This window comes from Sabethes cyaneus, chromosome 3 (genome assembly GCF_943734655.1).
Source record: "Sabethes cyaneus chromosome 3, idSabCyanKW18_F2, whole genome shotgun sequence".
Classification (NCBI taxonomy): Eukaryota; Metazoa; Arthropoda; class Insecta; order Diptera; family Culicidae; genus Sabethes; species Sabethes cyaneus.
This window is the reverse complement of record NC_071355.1, coordinates 219,288,109-219,314,286: the sequence shown is the minus strand read 5'-3', so window position 1 is coordinate 219,314,286 and position 26,178 is coordinate 219,288,109. Positions and strand designations below refer to the sequence as shown.

The 26,178-nt window shown below is 38.6% G+C and overlaps 4 protein-coding genes across 4 annotated transcripts; 3 read left to right on the top strand and 1 right to left on the bottom strand.

Annotated features, from left to right (window-relative positions):
* The first annotated feature begins 7,988 nt into the window (after positions 1-7,988).
* Positions 7,989-10,480, top strand: LOC128743022 (CKLF-like MARVEL transmembrane domain-containing protein 4). Its single transcript, XM_053839529.1, has 3 exons — positions 7,989-8,234; positions 8,756-9,199; positions 9,674-10,480. Exons 2-3 carry the CDS (start codon positions 8,813-8,815, stop codon positions 9,818-9,820), a joined length of 534 nt encoding a protein of 177 aa, XP_053695504.1. The 5' UTR covers positions 7,989-8,234; positions 8,756-8,812; the 3' UTR covers positions 9,821-10,480.
* A 2,810-nt stretch (positions 10,481-13,290) lies between these two features.
* Positions 13,291-15,030, top strand: LOC128740734 (plasmolipin-like). Its single transcript, XM_053836299.1, has 3 exons — positions 13,291-13,677; positions 14,063-14,196; positions 15,012-15,030. The coding sequence occupies exons 1-3, from the start codon at positions 13,291-13,293 to the stop codon at positions 15,028-15,030; spliced, it is 540 nt and encodes a 179-aa protein (XP_053692274.1).
* A 439-nt stretch (positions 15,031-15,469) lies between these two features.
* On the top strand, positions 15,470-16,150 carry LOC128741898 (ER membrane protein complex subunit 5). The gene is made up of 3 exons (XM_053838010.1): positions 15,470-15,592; positions 15,652-15,704; positions 15,769-16,150. Exons 1-3 carry the CDS (start codon positions 15,517-15,519, stop codon positions 16,000-16,002), a joined length of 363 nt encoding a protein of 120 aa, XP_053693985.1. The 5' UTR covers positions 15,470-15,516; the 3' UTR covers positions 16,003-16,150.
* Positions 16,151-16,235: 85 nt separating this feature from the next.
* On the bottom strand, positions 16,236-18,441 carry LOC128741897 (T-cell activation inhibitor, mitochondrial). Its single transcript, XM_053838009.1, has 3 exons — positions 18,221-18,441; positions 17,281-18,157; positions 16,236-17,216 (listed from the first exon to the last, which is right to left on the bottom strand). The coding sequence occupies exons 1-3, from the start codon at positions 18,241-18,243 to the stop codon at positions 16,617-16,619; spliced, it is 1,500 nt and encodes a 499-aa protein (XP_053693984.1). The 5' UTR covers positions 18,244-18,441; the 3' UTR covers positions 16,236-16,616.
* Between the last annotated feature and the right edge of the window lie 7,737 nt (positions 18,442-26,178).

Genomic DNA, 26,178 nt, shown 5'->3' with positions numbered 1-26,178 from the left:
AGAGGCATTGACTAGATTAATACCATTTTTCTGTATTCTAACGGATCGGTGTTTCGGACGAAGGAGACTAGCATTCTTCATTCCGCCAGCAAATTCAAATCTTGACCAATAATTGAAAAGGGCCCAGGTCCAAAATGTAAACAAACCGAGTGAGAGTTGTTCCTTGCTGGACATGCATGGGTAAACGACCGTTACGTGACCGTCACTCGGTTTGATTACATTTTCGACTTGGGCCATTTTCAATTCTTGGTCTTCAAATGAGCAAATAAGTGGATCGAAACAGTTTTGTTCGAAATTAAATTACCTACGAACTAAATATGAATTGACGGTGAAAAAAAAAATTCAAGTTCAATTACACGGCAGCTGCGGGAATTCTTTCACGTTCTTTCACATAACTGTTTTAGATAACTAGCTACATAACTAGCTAACCATATACGCACTCAGGTGTATTATGAGAAGCAATGTTTTCTTCTACGCTACACCAAATTCTTGGGTCTATTTCTATTGTGCTAAACTGTTGCCAAAACTTAGATGCTTGTACATCCATTTCGTGGAAGTAAATTTGATTTTACGATCTCAAAACACAAAAAGTAGAAAACACAGAATAAATGTCTTCCGGAAATAGCCATCCTAGCTATCAAAATGCAGAAATCGTTGCCAGTGCACTAAAATGTGAATGAATGACGGAACGAACAATGTGTAATAAATACAAAATGCTACCTTTGGTGGGTGTGCCTTTGCCTCATGCGGAAAAAATCGTGCCTTATCTTTTGATTGATACGAGTTCAATTTCCGCTCAAGTGTTGTATTTTTAATTCACTCATACTGTCCTATGCAAATTGCGAAAATAGTTTAAATAACCTTGTTGTCTTATGGTAAGCAAAAATATAAAAATGACCAGGTGCAAGCAGTTGTCGAAAGAGGCGGCCGATCCTGTGGTATTTAGCTGGGTGAAAAATTTCCCACCCTGTTTTACATTCGACCAATGAAATTTCAAGTAATTGTAAACGTAAACCGATAGAACTTCGGCACTCGTCTCATTGTATTTGATGAGAAACCTTTGAAATATTGGTGTTGAGTGAGGTCTGGTGAGGGCGTAGTTTCATAGCTGAATATGTCGTATGTCGTATGTAGTGGACCACTGTCGTGAAGAAAAATGATCTTGTTTTACCTGTATTATTCCAGCAGTGTGCAGCAGGCGCTAACACTCACTTTCATAGACATTTCGAAGCAATGTTTTCCACCTATGTTATGTATAACGACAATGGAGTTCCTCTTAGATATCCAGTTGTCAGACCACCAGGACCAGGCACGACTGACATATCGCAGGCAGTGACTCGCTGATACGCACCACGTTTTGCAGCAATACAAATTTAACGTTTGAGTTGAAAATTCGGATTTTTGTATGTAGAGTGATCTGATTTGAGTGCCAAATGTTTCGCAGACCTGCAAAGGCACTCCTGATCCGTGTGCTTATATCAGAATTGGTACCACCATTGGGCGTTGTCTGACTACCAAGATATTGAAAGACTTCCACCTGTACAACCTGTTATCCCGCTACTTTAAAATTGGTGGTTTTATCAGTTTTCACTAATATAGATTTAGTTTTTGCTACATATCAGACCTGCTGCCTGGAAGTTCTCGGAGAGGTCATGTAACTTACATGGCATATCGATTCGGTGTTGTGCGAACAAAACAATGTCGTCGGTTAGGTCGAGGTCATTTAGCTGCTCCATCGTTAGAGGATTCCAAGGTTATCCTCGATTTGGTGATAATATGCGGCCCTGCTTCATACCAGCAGTAACCCTTGCAGGATCGGACAAGACGCCATTGTGCAACAACTGGCAAGGGAACGCCTCGTACTGATCCTCGATGAAATGGACTAACTTATCTGGAACTCCTCTACGCCTAAGTGAGCCCCAGATTTTTTCGTGGTTGAGCTAGTCGCTTTTTCGAAGTCAACGAACACCAGCAGAAGAGAGTTTTTTTCCTGGAGTCCTGAAATTGGTTGATCTACATTAATATAATGCGGAGCGTTGTGATGTGGTTTCTCCATGATCGGCCAGCACGGAATCCAGCTTGTTGATGCTGGAAAGCAGCGTCGATGTTTTTCTGGATCCGGTTGAGGATAACCTTACAGGCTACTTTAAGAGTAATACAGAGCAACGTGATGCTACGCCAGTTGCCGCATTCAGTTGGGTCTCCTTTATATGGACTTTGATCAATATGTCCTGCATCCAGTCCACCGGAAAAGTTACGGTTTCCCATATATTACTGAAAAGCTGATGCATCATCTGGGCTGAAAAAGATGGGTCAGCTTTGAGCATTTCGGCTGAAATACAGTCCATCCCTGGCGCTCTATTGGATTTCATACTCTTGATGGCTGCTACAGCTGTCTTAGCCGATCTGGTTCGCGTTCGTTCAATGCCGGCTTTCGCCCCTCTCCGCTCGTCGATCTTCCTCCAAGTTTCATCCGAAATCCACTCCCTCCGCCCGCTGCGCGCTTTGCCGAGGATTTCATCAATGGTCGTGATGAAGGCGTTCTTGATGCTGGTCCACTGCTCTTCGATGGTTCCACCAGGTGGCAACTCCGAGGCTCGGGATTCAAGTTGTTCGACAAAGGTCGTTTTCACCTCAGGATTCTCCAATCGGTGGACGTCGTAGCGGCACCCAACTTTCTCCTCCGGTCGTTGGACACGTGATACGCGCAAACGTGTTTCAGCGATAACAAGATGATGGCTGGCTGCGATATCAGCGCTGCGTTTGCTGCGTACATCAAGAAAGCCCCATCGCCATTTGCGGCTGATGCAGATGTGGTCGATTTGGTTTTTTGTTCGGCGTCGCAAGAAACCCACGTGACTTTATGTACTGGTCTATGGGGGAAGAGCGATCCACCAATGACCATGTTGTTATTACCACAGAATTCTGTAAACAGTTCCCCGTTTTCGCGCATCTCTCCTAGGCCATGCCGTCCCATGACGCGTTCAAGGTCTGCGTCGTTTGAGCCAATCTTCGCGTTAAAGTCGCCCAAGTGGATCTGGATGTCCCCCTTCGGGATTTTCTCAACCACGCTGTTCAGCTGACTGTAAAAACTCTCTTTCTCCTGCAGGTCGGCAGCATCTGTTGGCGCATGCCACTGGATTGCTGTAAGGTTTCTAACCCGTGTTCTGAATCTGGCAACGATTACTCGTTCATTTATCGGTTCCCACTTCATCAGGGTCGCATGTGCCCCTGGGCTCATGCTCTCTCCTCTTTCTCGAGAAGCATTTTCACCTCGAATGCCAGAATAGAGTACAGTACAGTACATTACAGTAGGCTGTTAACCTAAGCTCCTTATACCGCTGATGAGGCTGCCATTTTAATGTGGGCAGGAGCCACTGTGCCCCTTTTCCTGTTAGCGTACGACAACCGAGGTTGAGGGTCCCAGCCGGCACCACCTGGAGATAGGAATAGGAGTTAGCGAACAGAGGTTATGGAATGCACCTGTTCACCCTTTGATAGCCTGCTGGCTTTATTGGTCTCTGGTATTTGGAACTCGAAACAATTGTTCAAAATGTTCAGTCCATCGCTTAAACTGTTCTTTATGGTCAGTAAAGAGATGTGAGATTTGTGAGATGTTTTGAAGATGACTTCGACATCATCCGTAGAGGTATGGAGGAGGTTTAGAGGAAAACTATGCGAACTATGATCATCGTAATTGTCGTAATTTCCGTAGCCGGGCAGCATCTATGCGCGTGTTACTAACTAGTATCGTTGCCGATATAAGACAGAGGGCTCACCAAGAATGGCTCGCTTACTCGTCGATCGGGTGACGTCCTTCGGCTCGATTGGGCTACTTGAAGGCCCAAGAGTTGCTGCTGCTGCTACTGGTGGTCTAACTGCTTACCGCTCCCGATGTATACTTCTTAGCGTCCGACATTCGAATGAGCTCTCTTGCGGCGCGCACGCTTATTTATAGCAAATGACACTCACGTAATAGTAGAAGGGGCGGGGCGAATATCTACTCTGTCTAATGCAAATTGGCGGACTTCGGACATCAACTTGAGAAATATGTGTTATTTTCTTTTTCACGTATAATATTATTTAACTTAGAATTTTATTTAACATTTTATTCATTTAATATTCGTTTTATTTCAACATTTAACATTCTTATCCTACAGTAATCTTTATGGAAATTAAATATATGGTCGTCGGGTTTCGGTTTTCTGCAGGATCCTGCGATCAGTGCTGTGAAAAGACTATCACCATCACTCTGTATTCCGACGAATCTTAATCTATTCAACTATCTTCAACTATATGCGGATGACTTGTTTCACTCATTTGATTTTGCTGGTGGAATGGAGCATACCATCCACTTTCGTTCGACAAACGGATCCATTGAAATACAGAATTAGGCTGTATATTTCGCAACCCACAATCCGAAAAAGAGGAGTGACATTGTGGCATGTCAACAATTCCACACGAAGTTACTAACAAAGACTACAAACGTGTAGTATCGTCATATTCGGTCATATATTTTGTTTATGTTCAAAAATAAACGTTTGTTGCCCTCGAACAATTGTGATACTGTACACAGCTCTGGAACGATCAAACGATATGCTGTTCCTAAAGGACCTCTTAACGGACCGGTTCTACTCACCATATCTTCTGATGCAAGTAACGTTTAACGAAATAGAAATTTGAGGAGAGTTCGCCAGTTCCAGTTACCCACGAGAAATACGAACTACAGCATGAACGAACCAGTTCACCGCATGATGCCCATGGCATACGACGTACGAAACGTAGTATCGATTTTGGACTGTAGACAATCAATTAAAAATAAGTTAAGAGTGCCTTTTATGGTATACGTTTTTTATGTTTGTGATTTTTTTTAATATCCTGTGGATGAAGGGCAAGACCCATATATCCGGATTCCTAATAAATAAATAAATAAATAAATAAATAATAAATAATGGTAACCTTATTTTTTATAATGCTCCGTTTGTATCAATCCCTCTTATTTTAATTTGTTTACAATTTTCTTTAAAAATATTGCGTTTCCCAAAGAACATTTTGGTTGTATAGCAGCTTATCAAGCGCTTGTTCCATTGGTTTTAGTTATACAAAAGTAGAACAAGATATTCTAAAACAAAAATGTTTGTTGGGTTGTTTCTAAATCCAATATTTTCGCACCATAAAACTGTCGCTTCCAGGGGACTAATTTCCTTCACTACAAAGCTGTTACAGCTTTGGAGCCTTGCGCTTAGTCTCTGTTTTGGTGAATCTTTGCTGGGGATTTTCTACTGGTAACCTTTGAATAAAGCGGTACCTGTAAATTCAATGGCAGATTATTTAAGTTGTTTCCCCTGCGTATGGATATACTTACAATGACAATGACAAGTACTGCTATTGCGTGTTCGCATTTTCCAATGCTTGTCGAAACTAGTTAAAGTTCAAATTTTTACTGTATAAGGTTCTGAATAGAATTGTATGATTGTATTGGTTCTGAATTGAATGAATGATGATACGCAGGTAGGATGCAGAAAGTTCTAATCCGTTATCAGACTCTATTGGCAGACCCTTCTAATAGCAGATTGCTAGCCTGATAGATCCGTTTGATTTTAGTAATGAGTCCGATTCCTCCAGAAACATATCCGGCGATGCCTGACAGTTGTATTTTTGCTGTATTAACACGTTAATAAGGGCTTACTTAGGAAGGTCAAGATAAATTAACATCACCAGCATCTTTTTATCATCTTGATAGAGTATCCCAAGTGGCGATTTTTCGAAGAAAAATTGTTTTGTTCACTGAAAAAGATTGACTAATAATAACGTTTCGAATAAATACTTGCCATTTTAATCTGTAGAAAATACTATAAAGCACACAAAAATTTCAAAGTTCTACTTTTGTTTACATCCCGGTTTGACGCACACGAACGATGTGCATGTGCCCAGAAGAGATGCCAGATTTTTCTGAATAAATGTTTTCAATTAGGTAGGGTCTTTTTCTAATTCCCGTCGTAATAAGGAAAGCCATTCTAATTTTCATCATTTGCTGGATGGATTTAGTGAATACTCCAAAAGTTCTTGTACTGATTTGACTAAAACACACTTACCTTCCGATCCGTGAACTTTGAAATCACTGAAAAGCGACTATTAAAGCATAATATTGAAATTACGCAACTGACTTTATTGCTAAAATTCGTCGTACCGTTTTAAAATCCGTCCAACAAAATTTTTCATCGTCCGAAATAAAAATCACAACAATGTTTACGAAGCTAACGCGCATGTATTTGTGTAGGACGGCATGACAAATGTTATTCTACAAAATTTCTGCAGGTCAGGCAAGTTTTTCTGGCTGTAGAATAACGACAATGCCTTGCGTGAGTTATTTTCATTTATGAATGACGGAAATTAGCACGATTAGTCGACATTGTCTTCTTCGTCGCACGAAAAAACGTAGGAAATTTGGCTGGTAGGACTTCTTTAATGATAAAAAGCATTTAAATAGATCTCAGCTCACTTTGATTGATTGCGTATGATAGACAACTAACTAAAATATTAGGGAATACCTAGTTTTGCATTGTGTGTCATAAAAATGCTGATATTTTTAATAATTTGTGTTGGATAGGACGGGAATAGGCAATTACGACGATGTAGCAACATACCCTACTTGAAAATTTGTAAAAAAAAAGTCCGTGGCGGCAACGAAACAAAACACTTAATGTGTCCTTGCTCGTGTAATCCTGCATCAACCGCAACAATCACCTAAAGCAAAATTCCATACTTGTAACAGAATTGCACCAAAGTTTTGCACTCTCATCGAAAAAGACGGTTGGACGGTAAAATTTGAACGATCGTTCTCTCTGTTTACAAAGCTCCTGAACTGACAGCAGTTTCATCGATTCACTTCGTCACTAACACTAACACCACTCACACATTGTGATGTCGTGATATTTGTGTATCGACATGAAATTTTTATCACATTTTAGTTCCCGTTCGCTTGGGTTCGCATGTACGGGGTACGCACAGCGATGAGGCAATCATATACAGCTCCAACGGCTTCCACATTCAGCGGTTCACTGAAAATGATGTTTTTTCTAAGATATATAAAATCATATTTTGAATTTTCTTACTCAGAAACATAACACTTTAGATTGTAATATTTGATGAAACGTGCAAATTTCGTAAAAAGTGCAAGGGTTGCTGCATCAGTTCTTCAGTCTGTTTCTATTTTGGACCTACCCTCTATTATCCGCATCCTAGTTCTTACCGACACATATTACTACGGTTGCACATTCGTTTCGTGGCGATAAATAAATTGGTTCTTCATGTAGGTACAGGTAACACGAAAACAGAGTAGACCCAATAATTAGAAGCATGCCAAAAATACCATCCAATCCCAACAAACATTTTTGTTGTATAATTGCTTATTAAGCGCTTGATTCCTAAACATTGGCTATATAACGGTTGAATAATCTACTGTTAAAAAAAATGTTGGTTGGGATGCCCTATTTCTTAAAATTTCTATGGTACATTTTAGTAAATATTTGTATAATTTGTATTCCTATTTGCGGATGAAGTTTGCAATACCACACATCCAATGAAGTATTCCACCACGCACACATATAAAGATTTTTTGACATTAGCTGAGGCCCGCGCTGAGGCTGTTTGCAGTAGGAGTAATATCAACAACAGCAAATTCCAAACTCCCGGATCCCCTCCTCCACTCTTTGCTCCCCTCTCACTCCTACATAAGCGATCCTCAGCAAATGTCATTCTCGTTGGTGACGAAACCGCAAATTACTTCATGGTGTTTTCAAACTTCTGAGAAATCAAATTTCTTGAAAACTTGAATCCGACTGGGCGTGGCGTTCGCGAATACGCCTCCCAAAAGTTGTAAACACTCCACCGTACGTTGCGTTGGTCTGGGTGAAGAGAGTGATGATTATATTTTGCTCGTCGATTTGACCACTTGCTGTTGCTGGCTGGCTGCCGACTGCTGAGTGTTTGTCTCACTTACGCGTGTCGTTCGGTCGATCGGGTTTTAGTAGATGTAAAACCACCAATCAACATTGCCACTATAGTGTAATAGATTTGCTAGAGCTGTAACACACTTGAGCTGGAACCGAATTTTATGCTGGAAACATTACACATCGTATGAATCAGATAAAATTGAAAGTTGTCTTAATGTCGTGTACCTGCAACAAGTGTTCTGGTTTCCGGGAATAATCGTGCCATCAAAATCTAGTCTGGTAAGTGTTGTATTACGCAAATGCACATATGAGCTCAATTAATCAAAATACCACTCCCCGCTATTATGTTGTAGTCTATAGAAAGATATGGTTGCTCAAATGATTCAGTTTGGTTAAAACATGTCTAGAATTATGCGATGAATTTGAAATTAGAAAATCATTTTTCGTTTATATTACATACAGCCGATAAAACATTAGAATAGATTTTGAGTCATACTTATTATTGTGCTAATGTATGTGGGGGTAGTATTATTCACGTTGACATGAAGCTCGACCCGTATTCTGCACAGGAGTGATGTCAACATCTTCGTCGAGGACGTTCCAATCAGACAAAGCCAGTAGAGTTGTATGCGTGGTTTATTGATTATTTGCGTTCAGTTTTTCACATGTTTATTTTAAGCTCTGCGCCGAAAATTTTATCAAAGCATAAATCACAATTCGTTCTTGACTTCTCGACAATATTCTCATGTTTTGGAAAAAATGAAAATTGACTACCATCATCTATTTTTTGTTCATTTTAGCCTCACAACTGATCGCCTAGCGTTTCGTGATAACAACGATTTAATCTCCAGTTCAACATGACGGATTACACTCAAACGGCCACGGTCACCCAGACAACAACGGTGACTCAACCGTACATCCGGTACGACCCAGCTTACGTTAGAACCATTCCCGGTATTATCAAAATTGTGTGCATCGTATTGAACCTGATAGGGTTCATCTGCATAGAAGTGTCGTACTTCAGCTACCACTCGAGAGGATCCTTCTTCAACACAGTGGCAATGATGGGATTCTGGTTCACAGGCATTATGCTAGTCTTCTATTTGTTTCACGTGTGCGAAAAGTTTCACAAGATTCCGTGGTTAAAAATAGAAATGTACTTCTGTGCGGCATGGGCCTTGCTCTACATGCTGGCCTCGTCACTTGCGGCCGCAACCAATGTGGAGGCGTTTCTGGCAGCTGCGGTAAGTGGGGTGTTGCAAATTTGTATTGAGATTTATTCATTGGAAGTTCCGGAGCAAATTACGCTTTGTCGCATCATAATTTGCAGTTGCAACATTACATCGTATTGCATAAAAATATTCCAAAATAGTAAACCCGATGCCGCTTCAAGTTCTAGATGTGCAATTTTGCATAAAATTTATTCCATCTCTATGTAATTATTATTACCGTTATAATCATCATCTCTTTTTATGCTAAAATTCCAATATTATGCTTAGTCACATATTTTTATAAAGCATTTCATGAGTCATAACAATACTCATAAAATACTTTATTAAAAACAACACATAAAGAGCTTTTAAAGTTTCTTAATAGGGTTGGGTGTATTTTGAGCCTTGATCCTTTCCAGGCGTTGCTCACTGAGTTCTTAGGGAGTGGTTTCTTTGGGTTGTATGTTTTACGCCTACCTTATATGAACAATTAATTTTTAATTGCAGTTCTTCGGTTATTGTGCGATGATTGCATACGGGTATGATGCATTCCTGAAATACAAAGCCGTCCGCTCTGGTGAAATTGCTCAGGGCGATCGAGCCGTCCATGTATCGCAACAGCAACAGACAATCTCAACCGTCACGACTTACTAGAGAGAGAGAGAAAGAGAGAGAGAGAAACGGTGACATCAGCATTTTCCGCAGCATTTTGCACTCAAACCGTAGAGGAGGTATTCGTTTTTACGAAATAGATAAAGTTTTATAACTTTTAGAAAACATCTCACCCAGTCAACTCACCAGTTCGTAGAGCGTATGTTAATTGTAAATTATTTCGTTTGATTATTGTTAGTGCGCTAATAGATTTTACAGGGTTCTGAAAAAACTGAATTTACTCAAAATTTCAATAGATTGAATCTCTAGTGAGTATAATCTGAGGATTTCTTGTTACAACTAGTATTATGCTTATAAAATCAGATTGCGTCCTTCATTTTTGAATAATTTATCTTTTGTACAGTCAATTTTTCAAACATAATATGAATAAACCGTGTATGCTTTATTCGTGTAACAAAAAGTCTAAGCATTGTGCAATTTATACAAAACTAAATACAACTCCACCGTCAAAAGCGCCTTAAATGTATTTCACAATATAAAAGTAGCCCAGTTGGCAATTGAATCACCAAATACATATATTTATGAAACAACTCGCCAGAATAAGGCGCATGTTTTGAAAAATAATTGCATAACGAGAAAATAAAATTGATATATGAAAAAACTTTGTATCAACACTTTGAAATGTATTGAATAAAACCAAAAGTCATCAACATTACATCATTTAATTTCAGAGAGAAAAGAAATGAACAAATCTGGCTTTAGTTTTCAAAAGGTCGCATAATCAATGCAAAAGGGTTGATTATGCGACCTTATGAAAACTAAAGCCAGAAATCATCTTTTGGCACTGTTACGATTTACCGTGACATGCTTTACCATAAGCCGTGGAAGGAAACTAATTCCAGAAAAAAAATCTCTTTTCTAGTTCCCGCCAACAGCCCGGACATGTCATTGGTTAAACTGCGCCGCCATGAACTTCTAGGGTTGCCTTTTCCTCACTGTCTTTGCAGATTCCGGTCCAGTGCTCCTCTGCAGATCTCGATCGCTCCGCTCTTTAAGATGTATCCAGTAAACTGTCACAAACGTTCCCGAATTTCTGTTGTTATCGGCCGTTCATCACATCGGCGATGGAGTTTAGCATTTGTCCTGATTTTCATGAGACTTTCAATTTTGTTGACGAGCTATCATTTTTTCAGTTTCGTTTTTGAGTGGAAACATTCTTATTGTCGACTAAAATTTTGCTAGCGTGTAAAGAGTGACAGTTACATCTGTTTTTATATCGAGTTTTCGTTTCACCGGCCATGGCGCCGATTTTGTGTACCGTCTCGAAATTCCAAGTTGTTCATTCTTTTGAAAATTCTACATCAAAGTGTTTTTAGCGAAGAATTGCGCCGGAAGTATCCTTGTTTGACAGAAGGACATAAAGAGTATGAAGCTAAATACTGTGTATGTGATTTATACGTGTCGGTAGCTAATAGCTAATGTGTAGGTTTTGTCTAAGGTAAAACAAGTTTGAAGTCATCCATGAAACATTACAGGTAAATCTGATTTAGAAAAGCATATCCAAACACCGAAACATTAGGACGTATGAATAAACAGTTTACTTTGCTTTCTCCATAAGATTTACACGGGTAAAGCAAAGCGAACTATTTTTTTCATACGGGCTATTGATAAAATATACAACTGACATCCACTTCCAAATCCATGCTTAGCTATGTGGTGAAAAATCAAATCCAACCGCTCAGAAGATTTGGGCTACAAATAGAAGTCTTGCGTTTCATACCGTGATGCATCGTGGATCTATGTCGTTTGTACTATTACGCACAATATTTGATGACTCGCAAACCGGTAAAAAATCGCCTCTTCTCGAAACAAAACAGAAGCCGTCATCTCCGGAATAATTCCAGCTCACGCAATTGACGTTACCCTAAAGGAACTTCTCAGGCAGTGAACCATTTCGCGAAATTTTTAACTTTTTAGTTAAAATTTGACAGTTTGATGGTTATTTCTCCTCGAGTGCTTAAAATCAGTTCAGAATGCGAACCATTTCATATTTGACGTATTGATAGTTTTTTTTTGTTCAATGAGAGCCTATAAGGTGAGGATGAAAATATTGTTTATTCTGTTCGAGTTAAAATTGGATGAATTTTTGATGTTGATTTGCTTTTATTTGATAGATAAAATTCATCTCATTTCAACCCGGGTTGTTTGAACAAATTTATTATGCGATAAGCATCCATACCAATGCAAAAAAAAATCCAACGAAAAATCAGTGAAACACGTCGAAGCTCTCTTCCTCACCTGTGCATATCTCATTGGCTCTGAAGCGAACCATCGAACTGTCAAAACCTTGGTCAAAACTAACCATGCTCCCGAGCAGGGTTATTTTCGAAAAACCATCGAACTGTCAAATTTTAACCAAAAAGTTAAAAATTTCGCGAAATGGTTCACAGCCTCAGTACCGCATTCATCAGTGCAAGTAAACGGGACAGGCACGGCAGCATATTTCGAATCGTCTTATAGTACTTTGACTCAAGTGCGAATTCTGGATCTTCATGAAGTGGCATATGAAAAAGTTTACATGATTGCTAGCCTAATCGAAAATACGCCCTAGAAATACAATGTGCAAGCAAAATTTTTAGTTTCCAGCAGAGACAATACAAGCACTATGTTTGATGGTATCAACGGACGAGGAAAGGAAAATATCTCAAATACACTCAAGTCGCTTTTTACGCGAAGGATATGTCCCGCATAAATCCAAACCGCGTAAGTTCCAAAATTCGCGTAAAAATAGTCACGTAAAAAACAAACCGCGTAAAAAGCGACTTCAGTGTAATTACCAAATTTAATCTTTTTGCTACTATCGCTATTCGTTATTGATCTGTGGTTTGGCCTGCTGACAATAGCTACAACAAGTATCTCATTCATAATGATGAGAAACGACACTTCAATGGATAATTTTAAGGATTTGAGAGGAGAAGAATCTATCCTAAACAGATATTATATCATCTTCTTATTGAACCATTTACCGATCCAAAAAGGAGCTATTAAACCTCGTTGAGTGAGTTGTCCGTTCGGAGAGAGATCGATTTCGCAGCTTTTGAGACCATACCTACCTCCCCCCAGCCTGAGTAAATAAGAGCTTATGATCCATTCGACCGGGATGGAAACCATCGATAGACACGTGTAAGGAAAAGGTTGGTGTCTAGGGTGAGTTGAGTATTTGGCGGAATATAGTTTATAGCAAACGACCTTATGGTAACTGTACATGTTTCAAAGGTTAATATACCGCGCAGGCGCAAACAGCAATTGACACGGGTAGTAGAGTTGTATGCGTTCAGCTTTTCACATGTTTTTTAAGCTCTGCGCCGAAAATTTGATCAAAGCACAATATTCACATGTTTCGGGAAAAAAAAATAGAAATGGACTTCCATATTTAATATATTTTCTGTTCATTTTAGCCTCACAGTTGATTGCCTAGTTTTTCATGATACCGATTTAATCTCCAATTCAATATGACGGATTACACTCAAACAGCGACGGTCACCCAGACAACAACGGTGACTCAACCACACATCCGATGCGATCCAGCATACGTTAGAACTATTTCCGGTATTATTAAAATTGTGTGCATCGTGTTGAACCATATCGGGTTCATCTGCATAGAGGTGTCATCCTTCAGGTACCACTCGAGAGGATCCTTCTTCAACACAGTGGCAATGATAGGATTCTGGTTCACATGCATTATGCTAGTCTTTTATTTGTTTCACGTGTGCGAAAAGTTTCACAAGATTCCGTGGTTAAAAATAGTAATGTACTTCTGTGCGGCATGGGCCTTGGTCTACATGCTGGCCTCGTCATTTGCGGCAGCAACAAACGTGAAGGCGTTTCAGGCAGCCGCGGTAAGTGAGATGTAGTAAGCTTGTATTGAAATGCATTCATGAAAATTTTGGAACGAATTGTCATAAACTTGCAGTTGCTATACTACATCGTATTGCATAAAAACATACCGGAATAGAAAAACCCCATTTCGCTTGAAATCAAATTCTCAAATTTCCGTAAACTTTATGACCTTATTTTGTTATTACTATCATTATTTATTATTATTATTGTTATTATTATTATCCATCTCTATATGCTAACATCCCAAAAAATATCATGCTTTGCCACATATTTTTATAGAACAACTTTTCAGGTGTTTCTCTTTGTGTCAGTATTATGCTCCTTTAGGTTATATGTTTTAACATTACGTTATACGAATAAATAATAATTTACTTTAATTTGCAGTTTTTCGGTTATTGTGCTATGATTGCATACGGGTATGATGCATTCCTGAAATACAAAGCCGTCCGCTCTGGTGAAATTGCTCAGGGCGACCGAGCCGCCCACGTATCGCAACAGCAACAAACAATTCGATTGTCGTATTTTTTCAAATATTTACTCTTATTAGTATGTGATGCCATGCAGTAATTTTAATTTTAATTTAATATGTATTTTGTTGTTGAAAATCACTTGAAAATGTTTGCAACAAAATTTACTTTGACCACCCCCCCCCCCCCCCGCCTAACCTAATTTTTGTTGAAAAATATGTTAAAATATCAACAAATCTGTCTCAAACTACATTATGCAATGTACCCCAAACTTGACTTTGCATGAAAATATCATGGATCTTGAATGTCTTATGATGTACAAGCTATTCCCGTTGACTCACTGTTCCTGTTGTCTCACTGTTGACTACTCTCCCCTTTAATCTGAGGCTTCGTATCATTGGGAAAACGGAATGTGAAACCGATTTGACACGCTAGATCAGTACAAACAAATCGTGTTTATGTGTATTTCTTCATAAGCAAATGTTGTCATGATGAGACTGACATTTGAACCATTTTTAATTTGTACGTCGTACAAACCAGCGGGGTTTAAATTAAAAAGTGTTCAGATCAAGGTTCAGACTAAAAACGGTCAAAAGGTCCACGGCCACGGTATCAGTAAAACTGTTTTTTGCTTTGATAAATAAATGAAATAATTTGCGGTTTCGTCACTAACGAGAATGACATTAGCTAAGGCTTGATTATGTAGAAGTGAGAGGGGAGCAAAGAGTGGCGGAGGGGATCCGGGAGTTTGGAATTTGTTGTTGTTATTATTCCTAATATAAACAGCCTCAGCGAGGGCCCCAGCTAATGTCAAAATATCTTTATATGTGTGCGTGATGGAATACTTCATATTTTACGACTTTTAGAACTACTCAGAAAAGCTAGTACTACGTATTTATTTCGAAATCGATCGATTATTTCGATTAACTTTTCGAAATTCTGTTGCATTTCTTTTGATTACAAAACAAAACAAGAAACTTTGCCAAGCTGGCAGCTCTTCAAAAAACATTGCAATGTCGACTCATAATCGACCACAGAGCTGCCATATATACCATATATCGATTTTGAAAATTTCTATAAATGTTTATTTAATAAAGATTTTTGCATTAATTCAAAATATCTAAAATACAGTACACACAGAAACGCCGTGTTTTAACCGAGGGTTTAACTGATGCCGTTTTTGGAAGCTGCTTACAAATATTTGATCTGATATCTGATATTTTTATCAGAAAATCTAATACCATATAAATTGTTCCAAAACAAACTGGCAACGCTGGTAACTTTTAAAGAAAGTTGACGTTTTACGCGAAACACATTATTTTTTTAAAGTGGATCTCATCAAGCAATTTTTGCTTCGAAAATACTGAAAATATGGCATTTCTCAATAAGATAGTTCTATTTATTGGTTTTCTTTCGCTGCTACATGCCGCCTATTCAGCTGCTCAACGTAAGTTTAACTAAATCATTAGGTAAAATATCAGTTATTCCTATTTTTGGTATTTGTAGATCGAGCATACTTGAGAATTACCGACCAGGAATTCACAAATCTGCCAATTGATGTACGTTGTTGAAAATATGTTCGTTAAAAAAGTTAAAATTAATTACCTATCGTTTCGTTTACAGATAATATTTCAAGCAATTCTTAGTTTGTTTTTAATTATCTATAACATTCTGCAAGTAGTAGGTGATTTTAAGGAAATTCGGGCCGCCGTAGATCTGCAGGTTAAATCCTGGGAAACACTTGGAAACATCCCATCATTTTATACGTTCAATCATCGCGGAAAAGCGCTTGCTCCTTTTTACGAGCAGCCGAACCCCGGTGCAATCGATCGTTCGGACCTCAGTGCGAATAACTAAGGTGCTAGCTTTTCACGTTGATGGTGACCAAATAAATAGTGTGTAGGCAATTGATTTGGATTTGAAAGTTCTGAAATGGATACTTAAGGAAGAAACTCACAGAGCAACTTGTAGTATTGGCGAAAACCTATAGACCTTGAATTGACCTTGTTTCGGATAGTTCCCGAGTCGGAAGAATGGTAAAATGTTTTTTTTTTTTTCATATAAATTTCAAATACTTGATAAACCGCCAGCCCTGGATACCAATTTGAATTTTCTAAAACAGCAGATTCCTTACAATCTTCTATTAGCGACAGACTAGAATATTCCTTGTTGCTTTATTTTAAGTCGAGTCCGATTCATTCGACCAAGTCGATCACCCTTTAAATGCTGGTGTTTGGTGGTAAAATAAAAATACCTATCAATACATACTTCCTTTACTTTATGGCTTTCGCGATAAAAGCGATAACAATATATAAAATTTAACTTCTTTAACAACTAGTTATTGTCTCGGACTATTTATAGCCCGGATAATCTAGATATAGTCATCTATCTGAAAGTACGTGATCAAACATAAGCGTGATGTCATGTCCGAATTTGACTTTAGTCTACCCAAACTGCTCTTCTAAAACTATCTACTTCCAGTTCCATGGTATGCAAACTGTTCCATCTGTCAGTACCGAATAGTAAGTGGTAATGTTGAGATGGATATCATTCAATTCTAATCCATCGGTAGCAATCATTTTCTCCAGGCATTCAATCATCCGATCAGGTGTAACGGAGTCGTCCTTATCCAGTGAGACCAACTGAAACTGTTTGATGCATCGCGTGTGCAGATCGCGTTCAACATGCTTTTGCCGGTCGTAAGATTGCTGCTTCTGAAGAGATTCTTCTAGATGGTTTGTTAAAAAATCGACTAGTAGTGTTCCGGGGCAAGTTGCCGGTACGATCAGTTGTCCGGTTGGACTAACCATTAAAGGACCTGCCTCAGATTCGACGACTATTTCGAACTTCGACAGATCTGTTGGCCAGTTCTTCGGATACTTGTATTTACCCAAATAATCTAACAAACTAGTGGTAATCTTGCGCAGATGTGAAGCATACGCCATTGCTTGTGCCTTGGGCATAAATTTGCGGCGTCCTATTCGAATATTTCGTAAAACCTGTGATAGAGCATATTCATAGGCGGGAAGTTTTCGCAGATAGGCATCATGCTTTTCAATATTCTGTATGAGCTAGAAGAGAATCAGAAAATGAATTCAGTAAAATAAGATCAAATCTAGAAACTAATCGCCTTACATCCAACCAGTTTCTTTGGACGTCCCCCGTAAAAAGCATTACGTGTCCTTCCAAGCTAACTCCAGTGAATTGTGCGAAAACAACGACTCTACCTTTTACTACCTGCATCGCCCCAGGGTGCAAAGTTGCTAGCCGTTCTAAACTTTTCAGGCAACCCCTAAAATGTTCAACGTTCCAACCACAATCGTACACAATGTCCTGAACTTGCAAGAGTTTAACAACAGATTCCCTCAGCTTTTCAACTTCATCTTTGAGTTCTTGGAGAGCACGTGTTCGGACGTTTGCCGTGACCATGTGCTTTTGCAACCAGAGTTTTAGTGATTCGTTTTCTCTAGCCTTCTTAATACGAAATTGAAACACATCGAATTCGCTTTCGAAAGGAGATTCTTCTTGATTGTCGGAACCATCTTCCGTTCGTTTGCGGTAAGTAAAAGATTCGTTGTAACTGCCTGTGTCCGAGCTTGACCTTGATCGTTGACTTTTGTCACCACTGCTCGTGCCAGAGGGAATTTTGTCAAGATACTCCGTTGATAAATTGCAAGATTCCAAAATTTTTCGTAAAAATATTTTTGGATCGACAGTTCTTTCTAGTGGTACTTTGACTAGATTGAAGGTCCCCCGTTGTTCGGGAGAATTTGATGTACGCACATAGAAGGGTAACATTTTGGGTGTCGAAGGGAGTATACGCCTCTGGCTAAGTAGTGATTCTAGGTGTGCACTAAGCAGCTTAAGCGAATCCTCGTTCACTTGTCGCTGTTGAGGATAACGTCCGAAAAGATCTGGATGAACCGCAAAATAGAATGGTCGCAGTGCGGTGGCAACTTCAGAAGAACTTATCATCCGAAAGATGATGCTGCCGTAATTGTTGCACGGTATGCTAGTAAGCGTAATTTTCATGAATAACACAGAACTTAGGCAAATCAACAAACTTTATACTCACCATCTCTTGAGATATATATTCATCGTTTGTTGTATTGCGTATGCTTTTATTTTATATTATTTTTTCAAGTAATCACGTACTATATCAGCGAAATACTAAATCTACTCTGTGCGCGATACTATTTTCTCGGTAGGGTGTAAGTAAATAGGAAAAGAACATTTTGTCATCACAAACTTTTTGACAGCTGATTACGAGATTTTGCATACAGCAGTCCTTCGACTAACGAGACGTACCCACCGTAATTTATAAAAAAAAAAATCCGATCGATTTAACTGATTTTTTGTCAGGTGACAGGCTCATAAGCCATAACAACATGCTAAAACCTTGGCTATAAAACTGAACTGATTGCAGGCCAGCTGAGGAATTACGACGGACACACAGCATTTGGATTTGGACCACCCGATTGCGAGATTACTGTAAGTGAACAGGATCCTGTGTATAGAGGAGTATGGGGATCATTAATTAATCATGCCTTGCCTTGTCGTTTCAAAAGTTTGGCTGTTTTCCAAGGGGTTTCAAACAGCATTGATTACAAGCAGTTTATCGTGGAATCGCGTGAAGAGGATCTGAGAGAACAGTTTTTTAACGAGATGGCAAGTTTTCCGAAAAATGATTTACATTGAACTTGTAGTATTGTCAATTGCAAGAAAAAATTTACCATCCAAAGTGCGATATCGCTCATAAAAGTGCTATTTTGCATTAAATCGTCTCGGTATCTTCGGTGCACTTTTTCGTTATCTTCCAAGCAATAAGTGCGCCGAAGAGACCGAAACGATTTAAGCTAAAATAGCACTTTTATGAGCGATTGCGCATTTATTGACTGGACAATTTTCCTTGCAATTGACAATATAAACAATGCGTCTACAGCACGGTCTACAACAGTTTTTATTGTGGGCATTGAAATTTCTGCTAAATTTATTTTAAAGTTGTCGTAAATTCAAATTTTATTCATATTCTTGTTTCTTATTTTACACTGAGAAAGCTTTTCGTATAATTTCTATGTGTCCCACACATAGATTTTCGCAATGTGCCCAGTAAATGTACCAAATGAATTTTTTGTGGCAGCTTTCATTTATCATTTACTAGCTGACCCGACAAACTTCGTATTGCCACAAATTAACCTGTGTTGTACATAAATCATGAATCTCGGATGATCTTTGTCACAATCTCGAGTTTTGCACATTGGCGGAACTAGGGGGGGCTAAGCCCTCCCTAGAAAAGATTTAGCCCCCCCTAGAAAAGTTGACTAAGTTTTTTAATTTTTGAAAAACCAATAGTTAGATAACTAAAGGTACGAAAAACTTCAGAGTAAAGTTTATTTGCATAACTGTTATAAGATTCCAGGCATTAATGTGCATTAAATTTTAATATGCCGACGAAATAAAACGGTTGAAAAAAATTCCGGGGGCTATAGCCCCCCCTAGAAGTGAGCACTAGTTCCGCCAATGGTTTTGCAAGCCCCCCAGTGGGCGGCGCTTCCGACGGCGGGTCACCGGAAACACTCGCGACCGTCTCGTCCTGAATGATCTAGTGTTACTATAGATAGTTTTTGTGGTCTTGTATTGACTAATGTTTTATGGAAGAGTCTCGAATTTCTCGAGTTCGATTAGTTTTTGAGTTTCGCAAAAATTTCTGTTTTATTTGTATGAGAGTCCATATCCCCCTACCACAGGGGTGAGAGGTCGCTAACTATCGTAAAATAAATTCAAGACTCCAAAATCTCCCACATGCCAAATTTGGTTCCATTTGCTTGATTAGTTCTCAAGTTGTAAGGAAATTTGAATTTCATTTGTATGGGAGCTCCCCTCTTAACCCTCTCTGTCCCATGGTAGCACAGGTGCTCCATGACTTCCGACCCTAAAATTGGCCGGGAAAATTTTTGAGGCATTCAAATATGGATATTTTGGTTTTATAACGTAGTAAAAACATTGTTTAACAAGCTGTATAGTTGCGTTTGACCAATTGCTAATTTATAGCTTTTTTACATGATCAAAAACTGTAAACCAACAAAACGCCCCTGGGACAGAGAGGGTTAAAAGGGGAAGGGGTCGTAATTCACCATAGAAAAAATTTCTGCCATCTAAAACTCCCACATGCCAAATTTGGTTCCATTTGATTGATTAATTCTCGAGATAAGAGGAAATTTGCATTTCATTTGTATGGAAGCCCACCCTCTTAAAGGGAAGTTGGGCCATAACACGCTTTCTAAAGAAGAGAGGGGCCTCAATTCACCATAGAAAAAAATCTTGCGTCCAAAACCACTTACATGTCAAATTTGGTTCCATTTGCTTGATTAGTTCTCGAGTTATGAGGAAATATGTATTTCGTTTGTATAGGAGCCCCCCCTCTTAAAGTTGGGAGGGGTCCTAATTCACCATAGAAAATATTCTTGCCCTCGAAAACTTTCACATGCCAAATTTGGTTTCATTTGCTTGATTAGCTTTCGAGTTATAAGGAAATTTGTATTTCATTTGTATAGGAGCCCCCTCCTAACGTGAGGAGGGGTCCCAGTTCATCATAGAAAAAATTTTTGTCTCCAAAAACACCCACGTGTCAAATTTGGTTCCATTTGCTTGATTAGTTCTCGAGTTATGAGGAAATTTGTATTTCGTTTGTATAAGAGCCCCACTCCTAAAGTGGGGAGGAGATCTAATTCACCATAGAAAATATTCATGCCCTAGAAAACTTTCACATGCCAAATTTGGTTCCATTTGCTTGATTAATTCTCGAGTTATGAGGAAATTTGCATTTCATTTGTATAGGAGCCCCCCTTCCTAAAGTGGGGAGGGGTCCCAATTCATCATAGAAAAAATTTTTGTCTCCAAAAACACCCACATGCCAAATTTGGTTCCATTTGCTTAATTCTCGAGTTATGAGGAAAATTGTGTTTCTTTGGTACAGGAGCCCCCCCTCTTAAAGTGGGGAGGGGTCCTAATTCACCATAGAAAATATTCTTGCCCTCGAAAACTTTCACATGCCAAATTTGGTTTCATTTGCTTGATTAGCTCTCGAGTTATGAGGAAATTTGTATTTCATTTGTATAGGAGCCCCCCTCCTAACGTGAGGAGGGGTGCCAGTTCATCATAGAAAAAAAATTTGTCTCCAAAAACACCCACGTGCCAAATTTTGTTCCATTTGCTTGATTAGTTCTCGAGTTATGAGGAAATTTGTATTTAGTTTGTATAGGAGCCCCCCCTCTTAAAGTGGGGAGGGGTCCTTATTCACCATAGAAAATATTCTTGCCCTCGAAAACTTTCACATGCCAAATTTTGTTCCATTTGCTTGATTAGTTCTTCAGTTATGAGGAAATTTGTATTTCATGTGTATAGGATCCCCCCCTCCTAAAACGGGGAGGGGTCCCAATTCATCATAGAAAAAATTTTTGTCTCCAAAAACATCCACATGCCAAATTTGGTTCCATTTGCTTAATTACTTCTCGAGTTATGAGGAAAATTGTATGGAAGCCCCCCCTTTTAAAGAGGAGAGGAGTTATAATTCCCCTTATAAAGAGGGGAGGGGTCTCAGTTTACCATAGAATAAATTCTTGTCACCGAAAACACCCACATGCCAAATTTTGTTCTATTTGCTTGATTAGTTGTCGAGTTACGCAGAAACTTGTGTTTCATTTGTATGGGAGCCCCCCCTCTTAGTGGGGGGAGGGGTTTCTAACCATCACTAAAACCTTTCCTGGCCCCAAAAAACCTCTACATGCATATTTTCATGCCGATTGGTTCAGTGGTTTTCGATTCTATAAGGAACATACGGACAGACAGACAGACAGACAGACAGACAGACAAACAGACAGAAATCCTTCTTTATAGGTATAGATTCACACGCGTATACTTTTTATGTGTACTTCTTGACGGATTGTGTTTATATGTGGCACATGATAATCATTTGGAATCTCAGAAATTTGACATTAGATATGTTCAGAATATTTTAAGTGTATAGAGTGGAAGTGGCTATGTTTCATCATTAATATATTGTGAGTTTCATTGAAAATTATCCACCGCGCAACTCAAAAATGAAATGCTCTTTCATAGTTGCCGGATCGATTTTGATATTATTGGAAGAAATTATCAGAAATCATAAAGTTTTAGTTACTTTTGACAACCCAGTCAGGTGAACAACATGCCTGTTTACAGCATTCTGCTTCAAGCGCGGTGTTTCCTTTAGATCGCATTTAACTTTGGGCAAAGCACCCAATACACTCAAGTCGCTTCTTACGCGAAGGATACGTTCCGCTTAAAAAAAACCGCGTAAATTCCGAAATTCGCGTAAAAACCCGCGTAAATTAAAAAATTCGCGTAAAAAAACTTAAATTTCGCGTAAAAAACTGTGGATTTCAAAACTTCTCGAAAAAATACACGTTTTGAGCACATCCGCGTAAATTCCGAAAATCGCGTAAAAAACCGCGTAAATTCCGAAATTCGAGTAAAAAAAACCACGTAAACTCCGAAATTCGTGAAAAAAACGCGAAATTCCGCGCAAAAATAGCCGCGTAAAAAACCACGTAAAAAGCGACTTCAGTGTACTGCCGTTTTTAGTTATGTTTTGCTTCTTCGTTTACCCATAAAAGGACATATATTAACATTCACATTGTTAATATATTTTTTTAGATTTTTTACATTTTTTGTCGTCAAATTACTAAGCAATCCGTCATTTTTATAGTAGAATCTTTCAAAACCGTAAAGGTTATGATGAACGATAAAAAGTTTGATGATATGGTTATCTTTTTTGACAACAAATTTAGAATAATTCTCGGATAATTATTCAAATAGACCTATATGTTACAATGAGAGATTTTCTTCGCGTCTCCTCTCTTCCGCTTTTCACGGTTACATACATGTATAGAAAAGAAAATTTTCAAAACATTTAGATAACTAGTGACGCCAGCAACCGATTTACGCAAAGCTGATGTGTTGAAATGCATCAGTAAAAAGCGGAAGAGAGGAGACACGAAGAGAATCTCTCATTGTCACATAGGTCTATTTGAAAAATTTCCCGAGAATTCATTGTATTTTGCATCCTACTGGCTACTGTTACAATAATTCTTAACTCCGAGTCTCTACACTGAAACAAGGATCATAATGATTGTTACCACATTAGAGGGTAAAATTGAGAGTACATACTAGTTAATTTCGCAGAAAAGATTTCTGTTTAGCTTAAGCAGTGTTCTGGTCAAAATTACTATGCGTTACCCCGACACATAACAAAAATAACTGAATCGTAGTCAAAATTACTAATGAAAGGTAGTAAAATTATCTGAAAACTTGTTACTTGTACAAGAATCATGGTAAATTTGAATCTACCTTTTCGCGCGCTTAATGGCGGCTAATGGGTCCAACCATCGGAAAATATTAACATGCCTTTGGTAACTTTATTAACCTCAAGTTGATATTTCCAGCTTTAATTGTTGTAGAGCTTTCAAGCATCCGTGAGCGGAGTTCTTAAAAGCAAATAAACATTGTTGAAAAGTGTACCCATTCCCAAAGAGAATGCTGCCTCAACGCATCCGTCAGCGTCAATTTGATAGTAAACCCATAGAAAAACTGTCAAAATAACGCTGATGGACGCGTTGAAGCAGCATTCTGTTTGGGCCTTTAGCCGCCAATCAGCGCGCGAAAAGGTGGATAGTTTTTTCATGGTATACTCAACCCCCGCTAATATGAAAAACACCTCGTTCTGACCAGGAGAATTCATTTTTAATCTGAGTATTTGTTAACTCTATTCACTGTCACATACGCGCAAGGCGCGCACCCTATGACTTTGTTGTTTTGATTTGACGAAAACAAACGTTTTGAAAACATGTCGAATATGCGTGAATTCCGAACATCCCGATTGTAGAAGAGGAAATTGGCTCGACAGTATCAACTAAAATGGTCTACTTAGAGTGCCAAAGCTGCTGAGCAAGAAGAAACGTATTAAGTTTTTTTTGTTTTTTTTTTTCAATTTGCCCGGTGAACTTAACCGTCAATTGTGTATGACGCTTGATCAGTTTTTAATGTGAACGCATTCATACCAACCATACAGATTAAAAATGTTCAGATTAAAGCGGGGTACGCTGCTGAAAAGAAAACAGCTCAAGAAAAAATCTTGCTATTTACCGAAGAAATTTTGACAACTCCAATCAGGGTGTCGATTAGCTGGAAAATCAGGGAAAACCTGGAAATGTCAGGGAATTTCGTTTCAACCTGGAAAAGTCAGGGAATGTCAGGGAATTTCCTTTGAAGTCAGGGATTTTTGGCATGGGAAGAAAATATATCGGAAAAGTTATGGCATCGCAAAGATAACATTTACTTCAAGTATCTAACACCTTTCTATTCAAGGTCTTCGCGTATACCCGCGTGCATCCAATCTGCTGTGTACTAATTTCCCAGAGTTTCGAAATTTCAAATTTCATGACTGTGACTGACCTACTTTTTCAACAACGGTTGGACCGATTTTGGTTTCAAAGGGAAGGGCTCACAATTTAAAGTTGTGTAGATCAAAAGTTGTGTATAGAAATTAGCTTATTTTGTACGGAAAGTGACATGAAAAGTCCATACCAGGCTGGTAGAAGGTGACCCGCAAAGCGCATACTTTGTTAGAACAATACTTTATTTGTTTTCACTGCGGCGAATTCAGCAAGGATGTTAAAACACTCTTCGATGCATCGAGAACAAATACCTATTCATTGATATTTAAAAAAAACTCAGCATTTAATACAAGCAAATTTTGCCTTTAGATAATTGCAGTCTTCCGTACCGAGATCGGACTGTAACTGGAATCAAACTGAACCAAGATCAGCTTTTGAAAATTTGCTACGATATTCAACCTGAACAGGTCAGAACCCACGGATTTCAATTTTTATTCTCGTGTTTCATGTCGATCACTAATGAAAATCTACGCTTAATGCGTATTCGAATGAAAGACCATCTCAGCCTCAAAATTCTGATTAAGTCTAACACATTAGTCATATTTTTGAAACACGAATGTGAGCAGAAAGTCGATAGAGTCGCAAACCCGAAGTTTTCTGATTATCAAAAGTTAATTGCAAGCAGGTCGAATAAAAGCAAATAATACAACGATGCTAAATTCCTGAGGAACAATTATTTCTTCAAATTTTGATAACAAATCGAAATTGCTGCTCAGGCAATCAGGCATTGTGTCAGAAAATTTCTTCAAATTATGTTCTAAACTAAAGACCAACTTTTATGCTTAATGGTTTGCTTAGTTAAATGTTTGAAGCGGATTAATACCCATCCATCTCATCCCACCACCTTTTGACAATTGGATAAACCAGCAGACTATTTTAACTTTTCCCATAAATACCTCCTGCAATTTTTATTTAACTCAATTCTTTAATTTGCGTTAATGTGCTTTCGATGTGCGTTAATCAAATTCGATAGTATTAATTTTCCACCTCGAAATTTCGCATAAAAAGATGAATTTGAATTGAAAAGCATAAACGAACTCATTAGAAAATAACAATTCGAGAGTAAACAAAAACTTAATTCAAATGAACACTTTAAAAAGAGAAATTAACGAGATAGTCTGCGTCTGGATTTTTTCGAAATACACCTGGAAAAATCTGGAAAAGTCAGGGAATTTAATTTTCGCTGGATAATCGACACCCTGCCAATGCAAGCAACCACCTGTCATAATAATGGTAATAACCTGTGGTAATAATTGCGCCGGATATTATTCCGTACGGAAAAGTGACGTTTTAATTCACCTGCATGTAAAACTGCGCCATCTGAACGTGAAATAATATTTCTTATGAAGTGCGTACTGCTTAAGAAATCGTAAACGAAATCGATTTCTTGAGCATTTCTTGTCCTATCTTTTAACCCATTACTTTTCAGCAGCGTACCCCGCTTAAGGAAGGTCACTCCAGCGGGGGTACATGGTACTTACAAAAAGTAACCGTTTTCTCTTGCGTTTTCTGCAAAATGGTACGAGATACCATGGATATT